At 39.6% G+C, this 23,017-nt stretch overlaps 2 protein-coding genes across 7 annotated transcripts; both read left to right on the top strand.

The window, feature by feature from the left end:
• Positions 1–601: 601 nt before the first annotated feature.
• syk (spleen tyrosine kinase) lies at positions 602–18,136 on the top strand. 6 transcript variants are annotated; one of them, XM_060049828.1, is made up of 16 exons: positions 602–818; positions 1,620–1,686; positions 6,674–6,719; positions 7,439–7,871; positions 8,217–8,377; positions 9,315–9,450; positions 11,517–11,598; positions 12,025–12,059; positions 13,258–13,326; positions 13,653–13,735; positions 13,961–14,125; positions 14,870–15,079; positions 15,520–15,709; positions 16,119–16,259; positions 16,414–16,526; positions 16,868–18,136. In XM_060049828.1, the coding sequence occupies exons 2-16, from the start codon at positions 1,620–1,622 to the stop codon at positions 16,938–16,940; spliced, it is 2,004 nt and encodes a 667-aa protein (XP_059905811.1). In that variant the 5' UTR covers positions 602–818; the 3' UTR covers positions 16,941–18,136. The 6 variants fall into 6 exon arrangements, with proteins under 6 accessions (XP_059905811.1, XP_059905812.1, XP_059905813.1 ...); XM_060049829.1 differs by having other exon boundaries at positions 604–818; positions 13,653–13,734; positions 13,966–14,125; XM_060049830.1 differs by lacking the exons at positions 602–818; positions 1,620–1,686 and adding an exon at positions 4,356–4,610.
• A 461-nt stretch (positions 18,137–18,597) lies between these two features.
• reep5 (receptor accessory protein 5) lies at positions 18,598–21,027 on the top strand. Its single transcript, XM_060049834.1, has 5 exons — positions 18,598–18,843; positions 19,097–19,190; positions 19,712–19,850; positions 20,210–20,378; positions 20,716–21,027. Exons 1-5 carry the CDS (start codon positions 18,726–18,728, stop codon positions 20,763–20,765), a joined length of 570 nt encoding a protein of 189 aa, XP_059905817.1. The 5' UTR covers positions 18,598–18,725; the 3' UTR covers positions 20,766–21,027.
• The last annotated feature ends 1,990 nt before the right edge of the window (positions 21,028–23,017 follow it).

Raw genomic sequence — 23,017 nt, 5'->3', positions numbered from 1 at the left:
TCCACAGCTTTTGGAGGAGCCGAGGAGGTTCAGTGAGGCAGAAACCCACTTGGCGTTGGCGTATGCAGCTGTATTGCAGGCAGAACTCCGGGCTATGTCAATGCTAGCAGATCTGCTCTTTTGTTGGCTTCATTTCGCAAAGTGGTGAGAGAACATTAAGATACAAGGCTTTGTGAGTTTTCAGATGCAAAGCAACATTTTACCCAGAATGAGCCATAATGAGGCTATGCGCATCGTGTGGTCCTCTAGCACCAGTGACAGAAAATGCTCGATGGTGTTTTTAAGCAAAAGATACATACTCTGCCTTATTTTGATGTTTACACCACTATTCCTTCCAACCCAACTTCACATTTGAAGTAAAATTATACAATTATAATTAAAAAAAATAATAATAATATTGGCCTATTAAAAAAAAGAATTGACGGTAACAAGAAAACGAAATTTGAGTTCCGCGGTTTGTTCTTTATCACTCGTTTGCACCACACCAAGTTGAAGTAGGCCTAATAGATTATCCTGGTTTAGGAATTGGATTCTGCCATGACAAATATTAAGACTTCACGCTGTGAATTCGTTTTATTTGCCGTGGCTTTTAATTTGAAAAGAGTGAACGAGAGGTGATTTATTTCCCCTAGCTTCACGCAGGATAGCTGAAAACGCGCAACTCTACATTAACTGTTTAGTTAACCCTTGTCTTTAAGATTAGATCCAAGCGTTTGGGTACATGGAAGATACGATGACAGTGTACTTATTCAGCTATTGCCTGCTGGAAGAAGGAGATAGGTTAGCAGTGGGCTAATTGCAGCCTTGACAAAGCTAAGGTGAGTAGATCTTAAGGATTCATCCCATCCCCAATTACCTTTATTGAATGTTTGTTTTTTAACCTTGATTTAAAAAGTATACATATATCAGTAGGTATACCATGTACCCAGCCTTGTATTTGGAGACCTAGTTTTTCATGGGACATGCGAATAATGCACCAAAGGAAGATTCTTATCATCAGTGCATTGTGTAAACAGACCAGCCCATATGAGCTTAGTGAGGGATGCGTCTTTAGTGGCACGTATGCACCACTTGGACTGGAGTGTTTCTTCCGATTACGATTAAATGCCTGAGATCCTAATTACACTTCTGGTACACAACACGACTCGATTCGGACCCTAACCAATCTCCCCGTATTTGGGGATTGCACATTTTTTAAGGATCGCATTGTTTAATTGTAATGAAAAGAGAGAAAACAATAGATGTTGTGTAGGAAAATCCACGTATTAAGTTACCAGTATTTGGGTCAGGAAAAGCATGACAATAAACTAGCCACCAGTTATGTATTGCGTAATGAGTGGAATTAATAACTGAACTTGAAGATATTACACGCAGATTGATTACTTCCACCCCACGCATGTTTATGCTGTCTATTGATGTGATCAATTATCTGTCTGTGTCTGATTGGATATTCTTTGAGTGGCCTCCAAAACACTTTTTAAACTTTAAAATACTGTTTCTCTGCAATAACTCATTATTTGATAACATCATTTATTTTATATAAGAATCATGTCCCACCTTTTTTTCTGGGGCATTTGAATTGTCCTGGCTCAAGTCATATTCTTTTTTTTTTTTTTCAGATGAAGAAGGATTGGACATGCCGTTGCCAGGTTATGACCAACATACTTACAACATACCCCTACACAGGTGAGTACTGAGTAGTAAAAGTCCATTAGAATTTCGAAATTAACTGTAAATGTATATTATCTTTTATTATCAGCATAATGGAGGGTGATTGTAGACCAAGACACAATAACCCATTTATTAAAGCGACATACATTAATAAAGATACAAAATACAGATACAATAACATTTCTCCACACTCATTTTGAGGCTTCACCCCAAAACCTCTTGGGAATCATTTCATGTTATGGACCATTTTCTAGGCTTGTCTGGTGAAGCAATCCTGTTGATCAAATTGTCGTCCTGCTTGCGTGTTGTGACCATTGAAAGACGATTTGGATGACAAACTGCTGCTGATTTGGGTGCCGAACAATGGGTAGGCTGGCATCTCTGGAATGATGCATTTTCTAGAGAGCCTCAGTTGTGATGGTCAACAAACCAAATGTCCAAATGGACAAAGTCACAAGCTACGGTGTGAGGAACGAATGAGAATTTAATAATAATGTAGTAATCCCTCCTTAACCGGATGTTTGCTTTATTTACAGATATCACAAGATAATAACTTACCATTTACAATATGGAAATACCTTGAGGGGCTACAGGAAATACAGCCATCTGGCATGGCACGAAGGGTAACTCAGCGCTTTCAGAGTGAATTTGAGGGTTAAAAAGGCAGTGATGCATTTCATAGTTTGTTGCAGATCCTTCCTCATTATATTATGGCATTAACTGGCTGGGGACATTAATAGCTTTGAGAGAGACCCATATCAGGTAGCCCTTGGGCCTACTTAGAAGGGAGTGTTTGTATATGACCTTTCTGCAGCAACATGGTCTTCTAACTATGTTGATAAAGACTGGTGAAAGGCTATGGAACATCTGGGGTTAAATGTTGAGGAGCGTAGTATGCTATATGCTAACTGACATGCGAGGCGGGACCCCTTGTATGTGCCAACTTGAGAGGTTGTTGTAATGCTGGTGTTGTCCAGCAAGGGTCAGAGATGAGCATGCAGCAGTTGGCCTCAGAAATAGCATTGGAAATATATATAATGTGGCGGTGCACCTGCTTTGTTGATAAGATTGCTAAAGAGTATTGCATGTACGGTTTATTTTGTTTCTCGTAAATCAATGTTCCAAAAAGTAACTGGAGTGGAAACCCAAGTATGTTTAAGTAAATCTTAAACATGTAATTTAATCCAAGACACTGCACCTTTAAGACGTTTCTGGGACTTGGGAGGTGTGTGTGTGTGTGTGTGTGTGTGTGTGTGTGTGTGTGTGTGTGTGTGTGTGTGTGTGTGTGTGTGTGTGTGTGTGTGTGTGTGTGTGTGTGTGTGTGTGTGTGTGTGTGTGTGTGTGTGTGTGTGTGTGTGTGTGTGTGTGTGAGTGGGGGTCATAGGAAATGCAGTTATACAATACGTGTTTTAATGTTCAATTAAGCTTTTTAGGGGAACATAGGTATTCCATTTTTATTTGTTTTATTCCTAGAGCTAAATACATTAATAGCAATAGAGCTTTCCGAGTAATAAATTATCACACTCAACACACTAAAGTCTTCAACAGAAGTGCTTTATTTTGCATAATTAGCATGGGTTGTGAGTTGAGGACGACCTCTATATCCCTGAGCGTCACAGGATTGGCCCCTGCTGTGATATAAGAGCAACCACTGTTCTGTTTTTGTAGGAGATAACGTAATGCAAGCCATGCTTTATCACTGCAGGGTTTGGCTGAGGCACAGTGGCCCTCATTGAGTCCATCTTAAAACCTCTGACCCACAGTCAATTTAGGGTCAACTTAATCCGATGGGCGGGTTCTGCCTGGATTTATCAAGTGTGTTCTATCAAGCTATTGGAATGTTTTGCTTTGGTAAAAACATGCTTTTGAATGGTGTGGATTCTATGTATAGTTTTACTTTTCAATCCAAAATTGTTCGTCTGCAAATGTAACAAATATTCACTTGCGTCATGGTTACTGTTCATAAGGTTGTGGTGTTCAACGTTTTATTTAATTTCTTCAAACGTTTTATATAATTTATGATCAGGGAAGGAAAGCTTTTGAGGAACTACTACCGGTCATTGTAGTTCAATGTGGAACTGGCGAAGCACTGATATAGAGATTATTTTAACTCAAATTAAAACACTGACAGATAAGCTTTCACAGTCGTCCTATTTTCAACGCCAGGATGTTGCACCATAGCATGTACCATTTAAAGTTACTCGGCTTTTGCACTTTTGTAGTTTTAGTGTGTATGAATGTATGGCAATTATGGATTAACTTGGACGTCAAGGTCAATAAAAGAACGGTGTCAATAATGAACAATTACAAAAATAAAACAGATACATGCACAACATATTTTCAATAATTGAAATGTTATTTTTCATTAATATTATTTATAAAATACATAGGATAAAAACATAGCTCTTTCTCATGATCGTTTCTCGATGATGCATATGAACATCATACATTTATGTAAATGATCAAATGTTTGTTATTTTGCTGTAAACAATCATTAACAATGTTAATAACCAATGAACATAACATAACCAACAAACAAACCCCTTTTTGTTGTTCTAAACATTTTCTCAGAGCAGCAAACTTCTGGTGGTCATCGTTGCAGATAAAAGAGGAAGTACAGACAAAATGGATGAAGGAAGTAGCTTAAAATAAGGAAGCCTTAAAACAATCCCCCTTAAAACAATTCCACAGCACTATATAAACTGCATAACTTGCTATGAGTTGCAGTATTACAGAGGTTTTTCAGAAACTGGAATTCTTTGTCACATTCCAGGAATAAAGATTTTTCAATTCATATTTTCAGTAAAGGCTATTTGTTATGCAACAGAATGCAAAGTGACCTATTCACATCCTGTTCTGGTGGATGACAGTTAAGTGCAACAGTTAAGGACTGAAAGTGCACTACAAAGGAGTACCAGTGTCTGACAAGAAAGTACATAGTAAGTGAAGCAAACATTCTGGATTGTATTTATCTTATCTACGTCTGTTTAGTATACGTTAACTACAGTTCATTTAAAGTGTATGAATAACTGCAAGCAAAATAAGTGTAGTTATTTTAAATGTGGTAGCTATACATTTTATGACATTAATTTAGAATTCATTGTTCTTTAAAACTTTACTTATGAAAGTTTTTCTTACAATGATTTTGCATTGCCCATTGCTTGGTTTTCAGGTCTTTCTGTGTTTTTAGTTCTCCAAACATATTAAACATATTGGTTTTATATCTGCACTCAGATTTAATAATCATTAACTTTTGGCCCAATATGGTTGAAACGTTAAGATATGTTCTTGTTAACTTTAAAAGACGCAAAATAGAACTGGTATATGGGGTTACATCTTACTCTCTTCTTCAATGGGGCTTACATTACACTTCCTAAAACATGTTTAGTTCTAGATTAACGTTAATGAATCCTCTTAGAAAATACACAAAATGATGCTTTGAGAAAATTAAATATGTATTTTCACTATTAGTTTCAGTGCTACACAATTATGTTAATTAAATATAGACCTCAATATAGCCAACTGAAATAACAACCTAAATTCCACAAAAAAACGTTTTTATGAACACCATGTTATTGTATTATCTTATGAATATAGAATGGCGACTTATTAATTTACAGATTTATATGATGATCTTATATAATATTGTGCAATATGGATTGTGCTTGAATATAGAAAACTTCAAAATGCATTTGAAGTTGCAGTTATTCAATGTTTAGAAATAGTTTAAGGAAAAGTGTTCCAATGAATGTATATTATACTAAGTTACACTCAATTAGGGAATATTATACTAAGTTACACTCAATTAAGGTATCTTATACTAGGTTACATTCAATTAAGGTATCTTATACTAGGTTTCATTCAATTAAGGAATATTATGCTAGGATACAAACATATTCTACACACATAAAGTGCTTTTACCTATGTGCAATACATAGTTATTATGAAGTGTAATTTTCATAACAGAAATAATTGTGTCAGTGCTACAGTATCAAGAATATATTTTTGTGAAACATATATTTTGATTCGAGTCTTGGGTGATAAATTAGAGTTGCCAGCTTCTAAATTATATTAATAGTTAAATAATTCCATGGCTTTCCTGTTGATAGTAGATGCAGAAATATCCTAATCCATGATATTGTTTTGTTTACCATATTTTGTTTCAGAATCCATATCAGTAAGGTACAGTGAAAGCATAGGGAGAAGTATCAGGGCAGACTAGTGAGTGGAAACCGGTAGTTGTTGTCACTACCATTGTTTTGTTGTGTTGCTGATTCATGAAGCAAACGAAAATGTCTATATTAGGCTGTTTTTGTTTTCTTCTCATCTGGTTATAAGAACACGTGACTCATGTTTTAAGGCGTGATGTGGTAACCCAGGTGCATCGTTGATGGTTGTGGCTTATGTTACTAAGTGTAAAAGAAATTAAGCCATGGCTCCATGTCGCTATCAACCCTAAACGTTAATCGCTGCTGTGGGATGCACTAACAGGAATTAGGAGTTTATTTTTAACCAAATGATTGAATGATACATTATGAATTACTGTCCCTCAGAAAGAGCAAGGGTGCATGTCGATTCAGGATTTTGACTGTGTTTTTATCTAACACTGTTTGGCAATTAATAGAGCTGATGCCCCTTTGGCGGGCAATGGAAGCTAATACATACTGAGTGTATGTAAATCCAATGACAATAAATATGAATACTAATGCACTGGAATGTCTCCCTTGCTTGATAAAAATAGCATGTAGAAATTACCAAACAATTGAAGTGTCTTTACCCAAAAGTAAATGAGGACCAGGAAGGAAACGTAAATCCTGATTTCATTTCTTTTTTTTCTTGTCTAAACTGGTCTTCCAATAACATAAACCCTATGTAAACCTTTGAGCCAACCATGTATTCAACAATGTCTGGGAGTACAGCTTGTGATGTCCCTTGATCCGCTGAAACAAATCGCTGGATGTTAACTTGAAATGACACTTCCTATTTTTATTCCACTTGATAGGTCAAAGGCAATTTATCGAGTGGAGTCCATTGAAAACAGCTAAAAGGTACAGTTAGAATTTTAATTGTATCATGTCAATCTTTAAAATTGTTTTCGTAAGGGAAAATACATTTTGGATCCTTATTAAGCTTTATCAGTCTATAGCTTCTCAACATGTTGACAACAGAACAGTTGTCAACAACTGTTCTGTACATATCTCTACCACTCCCTTCATTGCTAGTTTTCAGGTCGGTCAGATAGATAGCTTCATTAGATGTATCTGTTATTTAGTTAAAGGAGACCTATTATACCAGCCGTAATTAGCCGTAAACAAGCCGTTTTGGAAATCTGCCTCTTCTGACATCACAAGTTGTCTTGTCGACCTAGATGTTTGTTGGATAGAAGAGCAACGTTTGCAAGAGACCACTGGGTAGGCAGATAGACTGATCTATCCAGCACACATCTAGGTGGACACGACCACTTGTGATGTCAAAATAGGCCGATTTTAAAAACGGCTTGTAAAGGCTAATCACACTCACACCCGGCGGTATAATATGTCACCTCTAACGGTTATCAGTCGAAACGCTTGTCAACATGCTGTTCTGTAGATATCGGTACCATTCCCTTCATTGCTCGTTGTCAGGCGGTTCAAATAGATGGCGTCATTAGATGCATCTGTTATTTAGTTCAGACGACGACATCTTTATCCAATCCTGGTGGGTTTGTTAAATAGATAGAATCATTTCGATGCATCCGTGACAACATCTTTATCCAATCACGGTACAGGAGGGATTCGGGGACTACGTCCATCGCCAAAATGGCCGACAACGTGAGCTCCCTGCCCTTCTTCTACGGCAACATCACCCGGGAGGAGGCGGAGGACTACCTGCGCCAGGGCGGCATGTCCAGCGGCTCCTACCTCCTGAGGCAGAGCCGCAACTACCTGGGCGGCTTCGCGCTCTCCGTGTCCCACGCGCACAAGTGCTACCACTACACCATCGAGCAGGAGGCGGGCAACACGTACGCCATCATCGGGGGCAAGAGCCACCGGGGCCCCGTGGACGTCATCGACTACCACTCCCAGGAGACAGACGGTCTGGTGTGCCTGCTGAAGAAGCCCTGCAACCGGCCCAAGAACATGCAACCCAAGGCGGGGCCCTTTGAGGACCTCAAGGAGAAGCTGATCCGCGAGTACGTCCGGCAGACTTGGAGCCTTTCGGTGGGTCTGTCGGTTGAACTTGACTCCTAACCACTGATACAGGATTTTGCTTTGGAGTTTTTTTTGTCATTTGTCCGGCAGTCATGCTTATTGTTGATTTGTTATTTGTATATATATATATATATATATTTATATATGTATATGTGTGTGTGTGTGTGTGTGTGTGTGTGTTTGTTTGTGTGTGTGTGTTCGTGCGTGCGAGCCTGCTTGCGTGAGTGCGTGCAGGCGTGTGTGTGCGTACGTGAGCGTGTGTGGTTTTGGTAAATAAATCTATAGGTACATGTGAATAACCTTAGTATGGCTCCTTCATAACAATGAAGTTATGTTTGCGTCTTTGTTTCACAGGAGACGGAGCTGGAACAAGCCATCATCAGCCAGAGGCCTCAGCTGGAGAAGCTCATCGCCACCACGGCCCATGAGAAGATGCCCTGGTTCCACGGCAAGATCACCCGGGAAGACTCTGAGCCCCTGCTGCAGAACGGACCCCGCATCAACGGAAGATTCCTGTAGGTTGTTGGGCAGTCTAGCATCCACCTGCCCTCATTGGTCGACCACGTTGTCACTCAATGTACTCGAAGTGTGGTGCATCCCAGTGTTATAAATAGGTTGTGGGTAGGATTCAGGAGTTGTAAAGCAAGGGATCAGTAGATAGTGGAAGAGGGGACGATTTTTTAGCTAAACAGAAAAATTCCCTCACTTAAAGCGGTAATTTCTCACAAATTACACTAAAATAATCGCTTTTTTTTAAATCTTACACTGGCAAAATCCAACACAACCTAACAGCATGAAAGGTTACTGAATTCCCCCCTGGGTAACACAATGATAAACATTCAATTAGAAATACAACTACTAGCTAAACCTTCCTCCTATCCTCCTCCCTTATAAACATTGCCTTTTCACTCAGCCGTGTGTTTTATCAGATGGCGGGAGCATTCTTCACTTCTAGTAAACGAACTGAAGGCTGAGACTTACGTGATTGGTCTCAGACGAGTAGACGCAGCAGCGAGCTGTGGTTTCCGCTGTAACTTCCTGAACTAGCCAGAGGCCTAGCGAGGGTAGACAGTATATGGTTGGGCGAATGCTGTCTACACATGGGAGAGCAGATACAGATACAGTCCGTATAGGCGCTGTATACTTATATCTAAAGTATATTGTGCATTTTTGGCAATATATTTAATAAAGTGTTATATATATTATTATTTTTTTATGGATGATATGATAATTGATATATTATATTATATATTAGATCATACATATGTATATATATATATTGCTAAAAATTCCAAAGATACTATAGATACATGCATACAGAGCCTATACAGACATATGTATATCTGCTCTCCCATGTATACCCTCTAGGTGTGTTTAGTGTGTGCGTGTATAGTGTGTATATATATATATATAAATATGTCCACTGAGGTCTTTCTCCCTTTCCTTCTGTAGAATCCGTCAGAGGGATGCCAGTTCGTACGCCCTGTGCCTGTTACATGAAGGACAGGCCATGCACTATCGCATCGACAAAGACTCGTCTGTCAAACTCTCCATACCAGAAGGCCGGAAATTTGACACACTGTGGCAGGTAGGCATGCAACGTTCGGGGGCTTGCACACACTGCCCCAACTTACGCCAACACTCGACCTTCATCGACACCTTGATCCAATCATGCCAAGATGCACTGTCAGATGTGGATTCCCACGTTGGATATTTTTTGCTTTTTCCACTGTTGTTTAGCATTATGTACTGGAACATGTGCTTCAGCTCTGGTATTAGGTTTCCACTGTTAACTAAAGCATGCCAATGCCGGATTTAAGCCTTTGGACGCAATTGGACAGACCTGCAACCAATCATAGCAATAAAACCACATCAGTGTGCCACATCAGCGGCAGCCATCTTGGGTGGTTTATAAAAATGGCTGTCTGGAGTTGATTCCTTCTCTGATTCAATGGTATGGCATGTATGGAATCAATACCAAATGAAACTGACACACAAAAATACCTTGTACTTCCATGGTCTTTGACACCCCGAATGAAGTAATCTGAACAAAGGAATCAAACACAGATTGGATATATGTAGGCTTTTAATGTGAGCAATTTGGAGAAATACAAATGATGTAAATCGAAAGTAACAAATCCTCTCTTTCTGCAATCAACTGTGGTTTACCAGTAACTTCTTTAAATATTTAGGTTCCTCTTCAAGTACTTTATGTTGCTTTTGTAACATTTTAAGATTCAGCACAAATAGTATGTAACATTTTTTTTTTCTAGTCAGCATCAACAAAAAGTTGCTCTGAATAGTCCCCAATGTGTTGGTATCCATTTGACAAATTCTTATATAATCAAATCAAAAATTCACCTAAATCGCCACATACAATCTTTAGACCAAGCCTCACAAAAATCATCCAATATAATTTGTTTTATTTAGTTCCATTTGAGAAATATTGGCCAATAAAGTTGGAGCAGTTAGCCAATTTTTCTTATATGACCATTTTGTTATTGTATAAAAAAGACATACGACTATTATTTGGTGGATACGTATCCCCCACTACCCATAAACCCAAATTGTGGTACTGCACCCAAAGGTGGCGCTATGAACTAGCCTTTTTTCTCCTTACTAGATTGACTCAAAATTCTTTCATCATATTAATCTCTAAAATCAGATGCATCTTTTTCACCCTGGTCTTCTGCTCTAAAAATATTTACTTTTCCCCCAATTTCATAGAAAAGCCAAATGTCCACAGTCTCAACCCATTTTGACTATATGACCATTTTGTTATTGTATAACTACCATACGGCTATCATTAGGTGGATACCATTAATAGTGCAAATTTTCAGATCTGTACCATTTTAAGAAAGCCCTTAATTCTCTTGTGAAATGTGTGATTGGAGTTTTCTTGATGTTGCGTGCTTATCAATGGACATTTTCACCATGTGAATGAGGCTTTGTGCAGTTCAGGAAAGTCAGTGGCTCAACGGGATAATGCCGTGCACTGGTGATCCTTAGGTTGAGAGTTAGAATCCTGATTAGAGCATTATGAACAAGCTGAACATGACCTTCTGTCATTGCCACTCATTTAAGAAACACAACATTGAACAGCACCTGAAATTCATCAGGCAATCAACATTTCGGCTCATTAGTTTCCAAGAATCGGACTGCCAAGACACAGTATGGCATTTAAGGGGAACTTCTTCGTCAACCATTTTTCCTTCATAATTAACTCTGTCATACTTATATTACTTTCGTGTGTTCTTGACTGCAAATGTTTAATTGCCCCAGAATCTCAAAGATTTTTCAGGTATATGCTTTGAAGAAAGCCCTTAATTCACTTGAGAATTGTGTGATTGGTGTTTTCTGGATGTTTTGTGCTTATCAATAGACATTTTGAGCATGTGAATGAGGCTGCAGTTCAGGTTTATAAGTGGAACATCTTTCCTTAAATATGACAATTATATGTTATATTTATATATCTTCCATTAGTGTGTTCTTGACTTTAATTTTGCTTTAATTTTAATCACCGCTTGTGGTTATATTTATTATTTTTCTTATTAAAAAGGTCAAATTTAAATTAGACATATTTCAATAACAAAACGATAATGCTCAAGCTTCGACGGGGCATAATGCTCTCACTGATATGAACTCTGTCCACAGCTGGTGGAGCACTATTCCTACAAACCAGATGGCCTTTTGTGTGTCCTGACCCAGCCCTGTTCACGAGGGGACGGAGACTTTGGTAAATAAAAATATAGATACCCTGAATCAAGAAACACTACAATTTATCTTGGTAGTTTCTGTCTAAGACACATGGACAAAGGATTGTACCTACATTAACACCCACGTTCATCAGTAACATACACAAATATACACAATAAACACAAATATTATAATATATCTTTGTTGTATACAGGGAATGGGTTAACCTAGCAATTGTAAGTGCTTGGTTCTTGTTTCTATAAATATCTTTACTGTACCGTCAGCGATATATTTTTGTTTCTCTTTCTTCTGACAAATGTACTGATTGTAAGTCGTCCTTCTGGATAAAAGCACCTGCTAAATGCCCCTAAATGTAAAGGTAAATGTATAATATATGTATGCATAATGTATATATAATATATATATATCCAAAAATATAATCAATCAAATATCTTTACATTTCTAGGTAATATAGCACCGTCTCTGCCACAAGATCACCCTGTAAGTAAACACAGCACAACACAATGTACGCAATGGAGTATGTGTGTGTTTGAAAGTGGGGCAAACTAAGCCATTGCATGAGTAAGAAACGCCCTTTCAAATAAGTGTTGAAAGTGTAAGTAAGAAGCAGAGAGCGTGTTGGGGGGGGGGGGGGGGGGGGGGGGGAACAACACACGACTGTCCCCCGAGGGGGGCCAGTGTGTGGCATGAGTGTTGTGTGTTATTTCACCAACAGTGGTGGGGGCGGGCAGATAGCCTGACAGGAAGTGGTAGTGGGAGGGGCACCTGCACATCTGGAGCTCCTCTTCATGAAGTTGTAAACAATGAACACATTGTCCCCGGCCTTGTGCCTGAAAAAGTGGGATCTCTTTGGTATCAGGTGTTATCCCTGTCGATTGATCCCAAAATCGACTGCCTACCAAGTTCTCAATTCAATGTAAATGTGAAAATATACATTTAATTATGTAATGAAGAAAGCTGCAAAACGCTATGAGATAGAGGAGGATTTATGGGTTGATTAATGCTCTCAGGAAGATGAAGAAACAATTGGTTATGTAAACTGCTGAATATCAGCACATACATTTTAGTGACTGTTTGTTGTTCAAAAGATGTACACATTGGTTTTAATTAGAGCTGTCAGTTAAACGCGTTATTAACGGCGTTAACGCAAACCAATTTTAACGGCGTCGATTTTTTTAGCGCGCGATTAACGCAAATCTTTTATTAAAAAAAAAAAATAATAATAATAATAATAATTTTTCTTTGGCTCAAAACAAAGAAGCAGTAGCCTGACTGCTATGTTCAAATGACATTTGTTCAAAGCAGTCTAAAGGACTGCTTAGATTTTGATTGCACTATAGGCTCTTTTTTTGTATCTTCCTGTTTTGATCAGTATATGCCAATGTTGTTATCAATAAAAAATAATTTGTACAAGGCAAGCCGATGCACTTCACCATGTTGATAAGAGAATTAAAACGAGAAGAATTAATGGGACACAGAAATCAAGGGATATTTAGCATAGAAAACGAATTTGCGATTAATGTGAGTTAACTATGACATTAATGCGATTAATCACGATTAAATATTTTAATCGCTTGACAGCTCTAGTTTTAATACCTAAAGACTTCTCTTGGTGACCACGCCCTTCATAATCGCATCCAAAGGTTAACCTAATCTTCTGTGAAAATCTGCTCCTCAGGGAGGGGCAGCCAGTGGATTTTTCTCCAGACTCAAAAATTACTCTGTTCCCATACCTGGGCGGAAAAAGGTGCGTCAACACGACTGTCGTATTACAATTGTGCGCAAACATCACAAAGTGTTACTTTTTAAACTAATCCCATTGGCAGACTTTCTTGGCTCTTCTTGTATTCATGCTGAATAGACTATTTGTATCAGTAAATACTGTATGAGATGGTCAGGCAGAAGTTGCGGACTACCGTTAAATTGAATAATCTCTCCCATCAGTTTACTTGAAGTTCATCGTTTTGAATTGATGATGTCACAAAATCTAAAGATTCAAGGAAAAATCGATTCAATGATCTGTTTTGATGATGCCATTTTGACACTTTATCAATATCTTTGATACACTGAAAGATTTGGGGAGGATCGCGCAACAACACAACAGACAATCTTAATCCTTACGAAGCTAACATACCTCACTATGGATCGAGCAAAGGTAATTAGTGCGCCTCGTTCCTTTCTTAAAGACTTCAAGTGAAATACTTAAATTCTAGATTTAATAATTAAATTGTTTATATCATAATAATAAAGATAATAATAAGAATAATAACAATTATTATTTTTATTATTATTTTATAGTAATATAATATAATTGAGCTTGGCAGCTAAAGGACCTATCGGCTGCTAACATCCCCCCCCCCCCCCCCCCCTGTGTGTGTGGGCCCAGAGGCCATGCCTATGGACACGGAGGTGTACGAGAGCCCCTACGCAGACCCTGATGAGCTGAGGAACTCGGTGGTGCTGCGGGAACACCTCATCCTGGAGGACGGAGAGCTGGGCTCCGGGAACTTTGGAACCGTCCTGAAGGGCACCTACAAGATGAAGAAGTGTGTAGTCGCATTTCTCTCCCTCTCTCCCTCTCTCCCGCTCGCTCACTCACTCACTCACTCACTCACTCACTCACTCACTCACTCACTCACTCACTCACTCACTCACTCACTCACTCACTCACTCACTCACTCACTCACTCACTCACTCACTCACTCACTCACTCACTCACTCACTCACTCACTCACTCACTCACTCACTCACTCACTCACTCACTCACTCACTCACTCACTCACTCACCCACCCACCAACCCATTCTTTCGCTCTCACTCTCTCTCTCTCTCTCTCGCTCTCTCTCGCTCTCTCTCTCTCTCTCTCTCTCTCGCTCACACACACAGATTTATATAGCAATTTCACATTCAAAAACACAAATACAATAGTAAACATTATCAAATATCAAATATTAAGACACATTAAAACATTCAACATTCTCCTGGCTTCACTAAAGCCTCCATAACCAATATCATTTGTCAGAATCAATTTGTTGGGCAGATTCCTCCTAAGAGCATTTCACCTGAAAAGTAGGCGTCTACTCACGTCTTTCCTTTTCCCCCGGCAAAACCGGCCCAGTTCAAATCTCATAAATCCAAACAGCCCACAGACTGTGCTACGCAACAGAGAGTCAGGAAGGTTCCCATTGTACAAGTAAACCTACTGTTCACCTGGGATACATGCATGTCAAACGCACAACAACGCATCAGCCCTTCCACCTCCTGACTCGACCACTTGCTCCACCACTCCAGGGCCCAGAAGCAGGTCGCGGTGAAGATCCTGAAGAACAGCGACAACGACGGGGCGATGCGTGACGAGATGCTGCGGGAGGCCAACCTCATGCAGCAGCTTGACAACCCCTACATCGTCCGCATGATCGGCATCTGCGAGTCGGAGAACCTCATGCTGGTCATGGAGCTGGCTGACCTGGGCCCGCTCAACAAGTTCCTCCAGAAGAACAGGCATGTTTTCAATTCAATTTTGTTTGTACAGCCCTTAATCAACATTAAAGTTTCAAAGGGCTTAACAGGCCAAATAGTTTCCTCTATTCGTCCCTTTCGTAAACTTTTTGAGTTAAATATGGATTTGAATGTGTGTTCGTACCTCATCCTTTTACCACGGTTTAATACCCAGGGCAAGCAGGAGTAAATTGAACTTGAGTGACATATCCACAAACGAAGCCTGGACCTGATATAAGATAAGATAGATGGTACTTTATTACTCCTCGAAAGGAAATATGGGCTTTACAGCAGAAAGTACAGGATGGTAGTAACATTTTAAATATTAGAAATTAAAAACAAAAATTCAACAAAGAAAATACAGAAGATAAGTCCACACGCAATAGTAGCAGAGATAAAGAGTGAAAATAACAAAGGTGGTACTGTGGATTTGTCCTCTACAGATATTTAAGCGTGAAGAACATCACTGAGTTGGTGCACCAGGTGTCCATGGGCATGAAGTACCTGGAGGAGAACAACTTTGTCCACAGGGATCTGGCGGCCAGGAACGTGCTGCTGGTCACACAGCACTATGCGAAGATCAGTGACTTTGGCTTGTCCAAAGCTCTCACCGAGGAGGAGAATTACTATAAGGTGATGACTCAGTTGTTGAAAGATGGTGTTTTTTGGCTTTGGCTTTGGCTCACATACTCGAGCCCGATACACAGTTCTGCTAATAGTTCTAGTTCTTAACGTGTTAAGGAAGCGGAAGAGTGTTTCCGACCAGGAAATGTACATTAACCAATAAGCAATTCCAAAAAACACAATCGCAAGACAGATTCTGCTCCCTTGGAAAAAGTTGAAAATGTAAAACGTTAATTTGAAAAATAAGTTCAATAATAATTGACTGCTGAAAAGCAGTTGGGATAACTGAAAATATAGATCTTGACTGCAACTGCGTTTGTTTCAATTAAGGGCGTTTGTGAAGAACACTGGTGCCTTTTCGTGTGCAATTCTTTTGCAGATTTTGTGTACCTTATTGTTTTTTGTGTTTCTCCTTCAGTCTAAAGGTCATGGGAAGTGGCCTGTGAAGTGGTACGCACCAGAATGTATGAACTACTTGAAATTTTCTTCAAAAAGTGACGTATGGAGTTTCGGGGTCTTGATGTGGGAGGCCTTTTCACTCGGGCAAAAACCCTACAAGGTAAACATCGTTCTCTATTGAGAATCTAAATGAACTCACTGATTGGAAGCACTTTCAATACAAGTAGTATCGCGGCAACACCAGTGAAAGGTGTGCTGCTGCATTGTGGGAAACGGCTATTAATGGGAATGGGACTAATGGATGTTATGCACAGGGGATGAAAGGGAATGAAGTCATGCAGATGATTGATAGTGGCAGGCGCATGGAGCCTCCAGCCAACTGTCCAGACGAGATGTATGACCTCATGAAGAAGTGCTGGATATTCAAGTAAGAAATCGGATATTTTCTTCATTTCAGGGTTACACTGATTGTAATACATTTATTCGTATATTGCTTCTCAAAAGCACTTAACACGATGTAAAAGACAAAATACAGGAGAAAATGTAAATAAATTAAAAAAAGAAAATGTAAATAAATAAATTATTAAATCATTTGAAAGCAATACAAACTGAAGAAGAAAGAGGGGATGAGGGGTGTGGGGTTAGCTGATAAAAGCCAATTTAAAAAAGTGATAGTGAATTTTAGTGATGTTTCGCTGGAACATATTAGAAGAGACACATTACCGCTATAATTGTTTGTGTAATATGTATGCCGTTTTTTTTCTAAAGGTTTGAGGAAAGGCCTGGATTTGCAGTGGTTGAGCCAAGACTAAGAGATTTCTACTATGACATTGCCCAGTGATGGTTTCATATCATCCTCTACTGTTACACGAATAAAAAAAGGACCATGCATTGCAGAAGAGGAACTGTTAGTAACCCCCTATAAAATAAATTCCAAATGCTCGTCTGTATATATGCTCTTACCTTTTATATGTAGTTTTACAGGGAAACCATGTTTGATTGCTTTGTTATGGGTCATTTGAGGCATTCAGATATGCGCTAATACTATGTTGGAATGCAACACTTTGGATGAACTTCGTATGAAGTAGTCTACATCTAGCTTTGTCCCATAGTTGGTACTTTGATATTAAAGCATGAATCTCAATGTATCAACTATGGGACAAATATATGTAAAGGAGATCTTATTAACTAATGCTTCCTTTCAAACTAACTAAATGTAAGAAAAATTAAGCATGTGCCTTTTATGCGTGTTTGAAGTTTAGAAAAGTATACAAGTCCACGGGCAAAGATGGCCATAGGAGTGTGCTTGCAATTGTAATATAAACAGTAATTAGGACGAAAATGTGTATGCCATATATGTGTATCTATAGTCAATAAAGTATTCTGCCTAAAGGTAGGGTAGGCGATTTGGAGAAGCTAGCCAAAGCAGGATACATTTTGAAAGTATCCAACCGAAGATACCAACCCCTCCCTCAGGTCGCATTTATGCAATATCTCACGAGAGGGAGTGCTGTTGTACTGAATATCAGCACGGCTGGGATTTGGTCATAGGTTCGAGGCCACAGGCCGGGTGCCAGACTTATTTCCTTCCCTTCGTACTCTTCTGATGACCATTATTAATTTAAATCAAATGTTATTTCAGGAAAAATGTCCATCTTTGCGGTGCAAAGTTTGTTGCGATCTGATTCTAAATTACATAAAGATCTTTAATAATAGTAACGGTTATTAAAACACCTGCAGAGCGGAGTGAACATGTATAGTTAATAGTCCCAGTGCTGTTATACTCTATATCAGCACTCAGGATGCTTCTCGTCCAATCTCATTACTTGGTCGGAACTAACTGTATAAACAGTACCCTACAAAAACTAGCTTTAGCAAGGTCTGCCTAGCCTTGGGCAATGCAGAGTCTCGCAGGTAGCGATGGCCAGCCCTGCAACAGATACAGGATTTTTGTATATTTTTTTGTCACTGCATTTGATTTATTGTGTATTTAATCAAATATGAAAAAATGCTTCTAAAATAAATTGCCTACCCCTCCTTTGATTTTATTTACTCAGCCCTCCCCTTTGTCATTCAATATTGCTTGACATGAAACATAGGTTTACACTTGAACCCCACGTTTTGCCTCGGGCATATGTTTAATGTTTACAGCGATGTCTAATCAGATATGCTGTTTAAATGATGAGATTCATATATAAACTCATTAACATATCCTACCATCGAACTTAGATGTAGCGTTTGGATTTTGTTGTTATAACAAACACTTTACAATTCAGAAATTCTACATTGCAAGTTGTCCATAACGATGAATTACCCCAATCCCATCATTAGCTCGTTGTAACAACGTGATCATGTTTTGCTGTATCCCCGATCAACACGTTTCAAAGTACCAAGGCGTGTCGCGGGGTTCAGAAAGCTTGTACGTGTTGGCGTAACTCGTGGGGAGGTGGACCATATTTCTACGTAGCCTGTTATTAAGGGTGTGTCTTCTGCGGGCACACTGTTACGTGACGTACATCTCTGTGTGAGAGACCCATGGTGCCAGCTGAGCTCAACGTAGCAGTCTCATGGTCGCCGCCGCCGCACACGGATTCATCTATTAGCTGTTATTTAGGGAAACGCAGCCATGGCAGCGGGCATAAAACAACGCTTCGAGAAATTTCTCAACGAGAAGAATTTAATGACGGATGTTTTGGCCAAGATTGAACAAAGAACAGGAGTCAGCAGGGTCTACATCTCGCTCGGTGAGTGTACAAAAACGATATGAAATGGAAAAAAACAAGGAGGAAGAAAGTATAGGCCCGCGGCGTGAGGGCGAAAGACATGCTTTGTCACACGGAAGAGACCGATTCCGACAGGAAACAGCAGTTGACATGCAACGATGAACGGTCTTAAAAAATTGACATGAGTTATTTATGAAGGTTTATATCGAGGCTGCTTTAAGGCTACGTATATCAGTGACTCAATGACTTGACGATCTGCCATCATGTGTTCCAGGGATCGTCGCAGTCGTCGCGATTTACTTGGTCATCGGCTACGGAGCCTCGCTCCTGTGCAATCTCATCGGGTTTGCTTATCCAGCCTACATATCGTAAGTATTCTATGTGTTGTTGACTCAAGCAGGCCCAGTTCAGCCCTTCATATCAACATCTTCTTTCATCACACCGCCCTCAGTTCACACACGCGTACACACGCACATTGTGCTCTACTGAATGTATGATGCTTAAAAATATTTGAACCTCAAATAGCATCATAGCTGTGTTGATCGGAGTTCCTGGTATAAAACAAAGGTATTCCTTATAACTGCATTTGTTTTATTGCAGTATCTGAACGTTGTCTAAGTTACTGCGAACACGTCCTGAATAAAATGTAATTTGATACAACAGATGTGTAGGCTATACGCCTCGCCTACTGGTGCTGTGTTAAAGTAGACGGGTCCATCGCTCTGTTCAAGATAAAAAACTAGGCTACTGTCGAAAGGATGCGTTACTAGAAAAGGACCACACCTTATCATTCACAGGATATCACATGTCTACAAAATATGAAACATGGACATTCATCTAAGTCTCTTCGATGAAGTCTTCCTCTTTCGTGACTTCTCTTTAATTTCAGGATCAAGGCCATTGAAAGTGCAACAAAGGAGGATGATACCAAATGGCTGACTTACTGGGTGGTTTACGGAGTCTTCAGTGTGGCCGAGTTCTTTGGTGATATTTTCCTCTCCTGGTTTCCATTCTACTATATGGGAAAGGTATTGGTTGTACTCAGCACCTGACTTGACATTATTTTTGTACTGTGCAGTTAATTGGAAGGTGCACACACACACACACAGCACTGACAAACGTCATCACCATGTCATTTAGTGTTGAGTTGTCGTCACCGGATTTGAGAGGTGTTGTTGCCCAGGATTCGGACATCGTTGCGAGAGAAGACTGTGCCAAATAGTACTTTCGGTCAAATCTCTCGTAACCATAACAATTCAAAACAATGATAGCAACCCATGCACCACTGCCTGTATACAATAACTTAACGGGATGCTATCCATTTCTATTTCCTATAATTAAATGGAATAAGGTTTTGTATCTAAAGTGATTCTCCCCTCCTCCCCAGTGTGCGTTCTTGGTTTGGTGCATGGCTCCCACTCCCTCCAATGGATCCGTGCTGATCTACACTCGCATCATCAGGCCTTTCTTCCTGAAGAACGAAACCAGGATCGACGACGCCATGAAGAACATCCACGACAAGGCGACCGAAGCTGCTGACAAATTTAAGGATGAGGGTAAGTAGCAGATTGGAGCTCTCTGCTTAACTTTTCACATTTAGATCATCAATGACTAATCGGTTCATCTTCTTCTGCTTCTCTTTTAAACTCACTTGTTAATGGGATAGGAATATGATATTGCGTAATAATTTGAATGCCAAATTATTTTTTGAGTTTGATATGGATGTTTATCCCTGACCAGAATTACGCTAGAACAAGATGAATATAGTTGGGCTATTGATTGGCTACAGGAGGGAAATTCTAAGTAATGAAAAGAGGCAGTCTTGTTCCCAGTGCATGTGATCTCAGAGGCTGAAACTTGCATTGACTGTCATATCTGTGATCTGTCTCACAGCCAAAAAAGCTACCGCAAACCTCATCTTTGAAGAGAAGAAGGCTTCCTAGAAGTGGAGTTCCTATGTCCGCAGTGGCGTCTGAAGAGATGACTGACTGTGCTACAACAAGATATATGTTGCCTTGGAATTGTTTAAATTATACTGGAATGTAACTTTGGCCATATTTCATAAAGCTACACTAATGGTCAAGATATTCAAATATTTAGTAAGGTTTTTAACAAGACAATTGGGTATGACTCATTTGAAGGCCAAAGAGTAATCTGCTGTCAGAACCTGCTTTGTGAATGTCAATAAAAACCTTTCTGACTTAAGCTTCTTTCTATGACTTGCACTTTTTCCCTCCTGCTATTCTTAGTCCTCTCTTTTTGAATATGTTTGCATCCTTTTTTGTTTATCAGATACATTGGTATATAAAGGATAAATATAGACCGTCAACAAAGTATAATATTTGTATGTATATTGTCTCACACATTTCCAACGTAGAGCTTCAAGTTCTGAGAATAGCCTCAGTGAATGGCACCATATTAGCCCAGTCCATTTGATCTTTTTGGTTGCAGGGCAGTCTTGCGATGCTTGCTATTTATCACGTATGGTGTTCATTGAACCTCTAGAGATCTGGCTCCGTGTGGTTCACTTGTTTATATGCTGTGGTTCTGATACACTCCCCCCATTGTCTGGTTGTTATTTTTTTCTGTGTTGCATAGTTTGGTTTGAATTTCTTCAGAAAACATAGGGGATGAGAAATGGCAGTTAAATGTTCCCAGTGCCTCACAAACTGGTCTAAATCTCGGATCCAAAGTTTTTATTTTTAAATCTCGTACATCTCATCAAAGGTCCCTCATTACCTCGTGCTAGTCCTCAGGTGTGCTGTCTGGACCAATAGAAACGTTCCTTTGACCCTAGCCCCTGTTGTGTGATGGATGTTGATATCTGACTTAATCTCATTGACTGGTAACTAAGCAGGACTTTGTGTCTCCTGGTTTTCTCTCGCTGTTTACCGTACTAGTATGATATCCTGCTACACAGTTGTGCAAAGTAATCCGTGCATCTGCAAATAATCCTGTGTTAATCGGTTTCAGATCAGTTCTGCGTGACCACACTGGCTTTCGTATTTACCGCCTTGACTGGTAATCTTCACTGTGAGGCTCATACACTGGTCGAACTGGTTTATATATTTTAATGGTTAGCCTCTCTCTCTTGTTGCGGTTTCTACTAGCCTTCTTTTTGCATATGTGTGCTCAATTTCTGGTTAGTGCAGGCGTTTTGCGGTCTTGGTTCCACATTCATCTGCTTATGAGTTTCTAGTAAACATCTACAATGCTTCACACATGCTAATTCTCTTGGACCTCGTCTGACAATTGCCTCCTGTTCAGCAGTTGTAATCGTAGGCTGGGTTTGTTGTTGAACAAGTCGTGTTATTCGACATGGATTGAAAACGTGCCAAGGGTGGCTCCAGCTCGTGGTAAATATCCGTTTTAGTGGGTGAGAGTATACAGACTTGCAATTTCAAAGCAATTGCAATTAGTCCATGGATCTTGGTAACAAATTGTTCAGCCAAATCTATTTTTTTCAGAAACCATGCAATGTTTGACCATTCTTTGTTCATAAATTGCCACCAATATATATGTTGTGTTACTGATGGATGTAGAACCTAGTTATTTACCTCTAAGATTTTCACGCAGATAAATGTATGTCACTATCACCGGATGAGGTTACAGAATGGTGATTGAATCTGGCTCACTGATGAAGGCCCTTGAACATGCAGTTCAAGGGTTACGAGCTGGGTATCAGTGACTAACTACATCGTCGGGATCTATGGGGATGCATACCGTTTATCGCCAAAGGTGTCGCCGAAGAGCACGAAAATTAAAATTTGTTTCAGAGATGTGATCAGCGATGAGTAAACCACGTTGTCTATGTTTTCATGCAAATCATGAGGGCTTATGCAAATTAGAACACTGCTCATAAAAAATTATCACAAATTCAAATTAAAGGTGTAAAAGCGTGTTGCACATTATTTGTCTGGTTTGTAAGTAAGATGGCAAATGACAATGGAGATAAAACAAGCTAGACGCGTCGACCCACGCAGACATTTATTTAGGCTACCATTTGCATCGAATTCAAATTGCAGAGCAATGTCCTACAGTGGACGGCCTTTTCCGGCTGATCCCAAATATACCAAACGGGTTTGACTTCAAGGGACTATGCAGAGATGCAATGATACTTGAACCAATGAAAACTCGCTAGTCAAATCCTCATACAAGTATTTAGTGACGTAAGGCCCTAACGCACGCCAGGAAT

The sequence above is a fragment of the Gadus macrocephalus genome, chromosome 4, assembly GCF_031168955.1.
Source record: "Gadus macrocephalus chromosome 4, ASM3116895v1".
NCBI lineage: Eukaryota > Metazoa > Chordata > Actinopteri > Gadiformes > Gadidae > Gadus > Gadus macrocephalus.
This window is presented reverse-complemented; position numbering and strand designations above follow the sequence as displayed.

Coding starts and splice junctions, on each gene's coding strand:
- syk (XM_060049828.1), top strand. CDS start 1,620: ATGAAGAAGGATTGGACATGCCGTTGCCAGGTTATGACCAACATACTT. Junction 9,451..11,516: donor AATTTGACACACTGTGGCAG/GTAGGCATGCAA, acceptor CTCTGTCCACAG/CTGGTGGAGCACTATTCCTA. Junction 12,060..13,257: donor CTCTGCCACAAGATCACCCT/GTAAGTAAACAC, acceptor TCTGCTCCTCAG/GGAGGGGCAGCCAGTGGATT.
- reep5 (XM_060049834.1), top strand. CDS start 18,726: ATGGCAGCGGGCATAAAACAACGCTTCGAGAAATTTCTCAACGAGAAG. Junction 19,191..19,711: donor GCTTATCCAGCCTACATATC/GTAAGTATTCTA, acceptor CTTTAATTTCAG/GATCAAGGCCATTGAAAGTG. Junction 19,851..20,209: donor CATTCTACTATATGGGAAAG/GTATTGGTTGTA, acceptor CCTCCTCCCCAG/TGTGCGTTCTTGGTTTGGTG.